General features: G+C 40.8%; 1 protein-coding gene across 6 annotated transcripts in view; it reads right to left on the bottom strand.

Annotated features, from left to right (window-relative positions):
* The window catches only part of zmp:0000001200 (dedicator of cytokinesis protein 9), a 71,035-nt gene that overhangs the window by 20,197 nt on the left and 44,594 nt on the right, over nt 1–6,244 (bottom strand). For all 6 annotated transcript variants that reach the window (XM_068571789.1, XM_068571793.1, XM_068571788.1 and 3 more), the window contains exons 8-20: nt 5,944–6,118; nt 4,779–4,831; nt 4,018–4,092; nt 3,767–3,907; nt 2,816–3,028; nt 2,279–2,401; nt 1,920–2,002; nt 1,366–1,488; nt 937–1,016; nt 648–835; nt 425–490; nt 235–327; nt 22–145 (exon numbers count right to left, since the gene is read on the bottom strand). In XM_068571789.1, coding sequence (XP_068427890.1) covers nt 22–145; nt 235–327; nt 425–490; nt 648–835; nt 937–1,016; nt 1,366–1,488; nt 1,920–2,002; nt 2,279–2,401; nt 2,816–3,028; nt 3,767–3,907; nt 4,018–4,092; nt 4,779–4,831; nt 5,944–6,118 — 1,537 coding nt within the window. The remainder of the gene's footprint in view (nt 1–21; nt 146–234; nt 328–424; nt 491–647; nt 836–936; nt 1,017–1,365; nt 1,489–1,919; nt 2,003–2,278; nt 2,402–2,815; nt 3,029–3,766; nt 3,908–4,017; nt 4,093–4,778; nt 4,832–5,943; nt 6,119–6,244) is intronic.

The raw sequence follows: 6,244 nt of genomic DNA, 5'->3' as shown, positions 1-6,244 counted from the left end.
TTTTAAGTGGATCAGTGTTACCTTGAGTGTCAACCATGTCTCTCTTTTTTGTGCTGGCCTTGCTGGTGCTGTCACAGCTGACGTGGTGGAAGGTGAAGAGCAGATGGTGTTTCTCGTGGAGTTGGGTCGGCAGCTCAATCTTAAACTAAGGAAAAAGAGCAAAGATAAACACAGAGCCATGGATTGTCTCGACTTACCTTTCTGTTTAAAGACATTCGATGCAGTGCGTCTTACCTCGTCGTAGAATTCAGGGTTGTGCTGGTGATGTAATACTGCAGCAAAGGCAGTTTTGGTAAACAGGGGTCCTCCAGGTCGGCCATAGATGCACTGTGGAATGACCAGCAATATAGTTAGCTGGCTCTGGTGACGGGAGGGGCTTTCCTTTAGGTATTTAGAAGCACTTCCTGGAATAGTTTGAGTTTACCTTCAGTGAAACTGCCTCGTCTTCATCTGAGTCCTTGAACTCAATGCAGACGGCTATGTTTCTAGCCTGAGGACAGACACAAGGAGAAACATGTATGCTGTTAGCCACATCATGAGAGAAAACTTCAACAATATAATTTACAGAATCTGTCCAGACAAAGTCATTACAATTCCTCTCTGCTTGACAATTTAAAGTAACACACTACACAATAAAAGAGACATACCTTTGCAAATGACTTTTGGCTGTCATATTTCAAGTGCTTCGGGTAGACATAGAGGTGATTGTTGTAGATGGTGAAAGGCTGAGAACATTTGGCTATGCACGGCACAAACTCCTCCACTTCAAAGAAGATGTTGGTCTTCTCACTGACATCAAACTGCTTCACAGGAATGTAGGATGAGGTAACACAATCTATATACAGAAGCAGGAGGGAGGGATACCAAATAAACACCCCGCACTGAGCAGCTTTCATCTCTCATGTTGGATGCACGGAGCACATTTGGAGGCCTTACTTGTCAAGTCGGGGGCTACATTATCAATGGTAACATCAAGGTTTCCTAAGATTACAGGCAGCTTGGCCATCTTTTCTGGCCTGAGGAAAGGGAAATAAATTCCAGTCAAGCCTTTGCTATCGTTTAAAAATGGTACACACACACACACACACACACACACACACACACACACACACACACACACACACACACACACACACACACACACACACACACACACACACACACACACACACACACACACACACACACACACACACACACACACACCACAATTATAGATGTAAGCAAACATCTTATTTTTAAAACTGACCAGCATTTTCCTCAGTAGAACCTATAGGAACATATTTTCCATATTTGCCTTTCCAGAACATCTGCAAGACTACTCAGACAATGTATAATACACAGCATTCATGGAACGTTACTAACTTCCTGAAATCAGCGAGCAGTTTGAGCATGTCATCGTTGGAGAGCTTGTTGTTGTCCTGTCTGTACAGAGCTGAGAATCGGACACTTTTATCAAGCGTCCCCAAAGCATCTTTAAACAAAGGCCTGCATGAAGTAAAAGAAGAGTCAGTAACATTTCTCAGATATAGTATTATGACTGAATGAATGACTGCTCAAATGAGCTAAAGTCCTTGGATGATCATAATTTATTGATAATCAAAATGGTTGACAATTGAGATAACAATAACCCCAAAAATGGAACATTATGAAAAGGAAAGTAGAATAAAGTGAAGTTATTAACTGAACAAAATATAGTCGATCGTGTTTGTCTTTGGCTTGTGAGCACAAAATGATAAATTTGGACTCATGAATTGTAATCCTGGATCATTGTAAAGTAATATAAAGCAGTTTGCATAGCATATTGCCAATTATCATTTTTAAACGAGAACAAACATAATTGTTATTGCTTAATTGTCAGCCATTTATTAATTACAAACAAAGACTTAACAATCTGATGATGAAAAGAGATAAAGTACCTTGCTGCCCAGGCAAAAGGCATCCTGTACTGGCCTAACCGGCTACATGCCAGCTTGGCATTTTTCAGGACCTTCTGTGCCACCTAGAATAAATCAAGAACACAGAGTGAGTTGAGCTTCATCGCTTTAACACGAAAGTTGGTCTCAGCCCTTCAGCTTGATAACATATTCTGCTTGCTGCCATACACAACCACCACAGTCCAAAGTCAATGCTTGTGTTGAGCAACTGGTCGGCACTTAAAAACAAGGATGATTATCTTGTGTATAATGTGGAATAATCTTGTGAAATCTGCTGAGTCCAGGGGAACATGCTGCCTCGTGTAGAGGACGGCGATGGAGGTTCATGGGTGGGTCAGTACCTTGGTGGAGTCAGAACTCTTCATGTAGGGCTCAGCGCAGTGGTTGATTCCCCCCTGAAGCACCTTTTCTATGCGAGCCACCAGGAAGATATCGGGATGGGGGCATGTTACCGAGAACACTCCCTGTGGAGACGAGGAAAATGTTAGACGTTTATTTTACATCTGAAATGATTGATCTCAATATGAAACAAGGTAAACTTTTAAGCGGGGGAGTAGGTTGAGCAAACACAAACATTCATATCCCCCTCAGGATGTATCGTAACAACTTTGGTGATTTGACTTTTTCATCAGGTCTAAGGGACCAAACACCTGCAAAACTAAATTCCCCTTGAAACATTCTCATCAGCCTCAGCTTTACTTTGCGTTTAGTGCTGAAGGTAAATTGAAACTAGCTAAACATCAGCATATATGCATCATTGTTGGCATGCCGAAGTTAGCATTTCGCTCAAAGCACCACTTTGAACAGTACAGCTTCACACAGACACTAGCATGACTGTCCTCTTATTTATTTTCAGGTGTGTTTTCCTGTATTCTTACCTGTCTTGGATACTGCATGGCTGACTCTGGCACTCCATGGACCAATCGTTGGCCCTCTGGGTGGGTATCTCCTCCCCCGTTCATGTACTGACTGGCGTTACTGGGCACCATGCCCCTGACAGACAGGTGGTTTAAATCCACATGGAAGTCAGAAGAGATCTTCCTGCCGTTCTGGATGTCGAACAGTGACATGGTGACGTAAAATGGCTCCACCTGGAGAAGAAGGACAGCACTGTAACAATTCTGTATTGGACAGATGACCCTGATAATAGTTTCAACTTGTGCGTTTTGTAAACCAGTCGACATGATCAGGTGATCCAATTGTCCAGTAGATAATTAGTACATGACTTTTAGTACAACTACTTTCAGGAGTGAGGTAAGGTACAAGTCATTACTTAACCGTCTTACTCGGCCACCCTAAATAATTAATAACACTACAGGCATTATAGAGTTACACATCTACACTAAAATAAGGACACTTTAAGCAAAACCAAATACATATACCAAGACTTAAATATAATCAATGAAAATAAAGATAAAAACAAGAAATATTTACACATATGAATGTCGTTTTACAGTACATAAAGATCATCTAATGCAAGGATGCACTAACAGAGAAAGCTGGTAGAGCTGGTGTGTGTGTGTGTGTGTGTGTGTGTGTGTGTGTGTGTGTCATGTCAGTGTCTGAGTAGGGACAGAGTCTTGGTGACTCTTTAATAGACAGTTTCTATTTGGAGGGACAGCAGAACATCAGGCTCCATTACACAGACTGTTCGCCATTACTGAGCCTGCTGCCTGCTTGCTATGCCAACAGGAGTCCATCAGCAGCTCAAATAATGAGGCGTCCATCCGGCCGCTCGAAGAAAAACAACCTCATCTGTCTTCAGTCAGCTGGATAATGACATTTCAGTTATTTAAGGTCTATTATGTCCATACAAAGATGTGTCTTACGTTTGTGGTTGGTCCCTCCTCGTTCTCGGCCACGCAGCTCTGCAGGTTGAAGGAGAGGTCATTGCAGTTCACCAGGACACGCTTGCCAAACTTCTCCTCAAACTGCTTCACATCCGGCTCTATTCCTGAGAAATCTAGTTTCTGAAGACAGAGTACAAATGGAAGTTATTACATTTGATTAGGAAGAGTTGGGTTGGATCTCATTACCACCTGGAAGGAGGGGAACTCAAATGAGCTTTCCATTGAATTACCTGAGTGTCAGAGTCCAGCGTGAACAACTTCAATCTGGTCTCGTTCCGCATCCTAGACTCTATATCTCTTGCGCTCTGAAGAGGAGAAAGGCCTTTCTTAAATTCAAATCACACACTCTTCGTCAGATCAAAAACATCGTCAGTGATTTCCAGTCAATTGATTTTATCAGGTGGCTCAAGCATCAACGGTGTGCTTCAGTGAAGCACACCGTAACCTGGCAAGTGGTTTCCTAATGAACTGATACAATCAGTTTACATGCATATATGGCTTCGTTCCACTCAGCAATGTAACAGCATGAGAAGCTGAAAAAAACACGACTTCTGCAGCCTGTATGTCGTGAGTCATTAAATCACTTAAAAAACACTGTTTTTATCCTTCTTTAATTCTCTTGATGCAGGTGTCATTATGCCAAAGCAAGTCAGCTTTTTCCAAAACTGAATATCTAGTGTTAAATATTATTGGGTGCATGATTGCAAGACATTTCATTTGCAGTGTTGTTTTTTTGGATGAACTGCAAATAATACTGAGAAGCTTTAATTCATCACATGAAAAGAAGTCTGGGTTTCATGTCAGATCGACAAAAACAATTGAACGACTGAGAAATTAGGCGTGTAATCAGTATCTTTTGAATCTAAATCAAAGCCACAGGTTTGTGGCCGAAGAGGTCTTCTTCCTCAATCAGGAACAGAGACTTAACGTTGCGATTCCATGTGACGATGTTCTGAATGTATGAGCACCCAGCTGAGAAAGTACTACCGACCTGAAAGCTGTCCATGCTGCCAGAGGAACTGTCCGACTTCCCAAGATCATCATCTAGACGGGAATACAATAAATCATTGGATGCAGGTCACAGATAGTTGAGCGTAAACAACAACACAAAACTGTATTGTTAAACATCCTTCATCGTTTACTGACATGTCAAAGTTTAGTAAACAGTAATTTAACTGTAAAGGAATCAGTAGGATTGAGGTGAAGAGACAGCAGGTCTCAATGGCATATTTATTAAAGCTCAGAGTCCTCAGAAATTGTGTGATTAATACAACTTGGGGAGTTAGGGAAGATTAGTGGAGACTTTTGTGCAGAGGCATTCAAACTCTTTCCTCCATGGCTAAGCCTCCTATGAGACAGGAGGTAAGTATTAAAAGCCTGGGTGGTCTGTGTCACGTCACTACGCTACAGCGTCAGGAAGACGAAGAGCTTTGAGAGGATGTACACACAGTGCCCCAAAATACATCAACTCCTAATGAGGAGTAGATTCACTGGATCTTCATGTGTGGTTGATCATTATTTTAGATATAACAACTGATACTATTTTTCAATTAATGCTTAGTTTAAATAATATCACAATGTCTTCTATAATCAACTGCATTATTAAAAACAGCAGATGGTTTATACAATTTTGAGGAATGAAACAAATTATTATCATTCAAGATTATTCTGTTGACAATTACTGGATTTATTGTTAGGCCTATAAATCTGTAAAAAGTGAAAACCTGAAGCTGACATCCTTAAATGCCTTGTTTTGTACGACCAGCAGTCCAAAGCCTAAAGATATTCAGTTAACAATCAGAAGACTCAGAAACCCAGTGTCAATGGGAGTCTTTTTCTTGATATATGAGCTTTATCTATTCAGATTTGTGTGCATAATTTCATTTGATTTGCCTGTCCAAAAGTGAAACACTGTAATACAGCATTTCTTTTGTAATGTTACGACCACACAAAAGTTGCTTTTGTCCTACATATTTTAGTCTGCAAAAACTATTTCTTAATTAAACCACAGATGTTTTTACAAGACTACGAAACATATAAATCATTTCTCATCATGGACTTGGGATAATATTTTGACTAACACAAAATAATATTCCATTTCATACTTGTGTTTCTTTGGGTGCTGGAAAAATATGGACCGACAGACAAACACACACCATCATGGATGTCTCCATTCCTCTTCTCCTGCATGGCAATCTCAAAGCTGCTGTGCAAAATCTTGTTGAGTGTGTTGATCCAATCCTCCATCTCTCCTTCACTCTCTGAGGCCAGCAGGTAGGTGCTCTTATCCTGCATCTTCAGCTCAAAAGCAAACCGCCGGACCTTGTTGTTCTACAACCGCAAAAAGAAGAAAAGGAAGAGGGAGAAATACGTATGACCGACATAAAAGAGTTAAACTTGGAAGATAAAAAAATTTGTCAAGTATACAAGCCAAAGTTGTTTTATTGAAAAGAGGTA

This window comes from Clinocottus analis, unplaced genomic scaffold, assembly GCF_023055335.1.
Source record: "Clinocottus analis isolate CAN_PGR_092001 unplaced genomic scaffold, fCliAna1.0.p SCAF_12, whole genome shotgun sequence".
Lineage (NCBI taxonomy): Eukaryota > Metazoa > Chordata > Actinopteri > Perciformes > Cottidae > Clinocottus > Clinocottus analis.
Note: the sequence above shows the minus strand (reverse complement) of the source record. Positions and strands in the feature narration are given on the sequence as shown.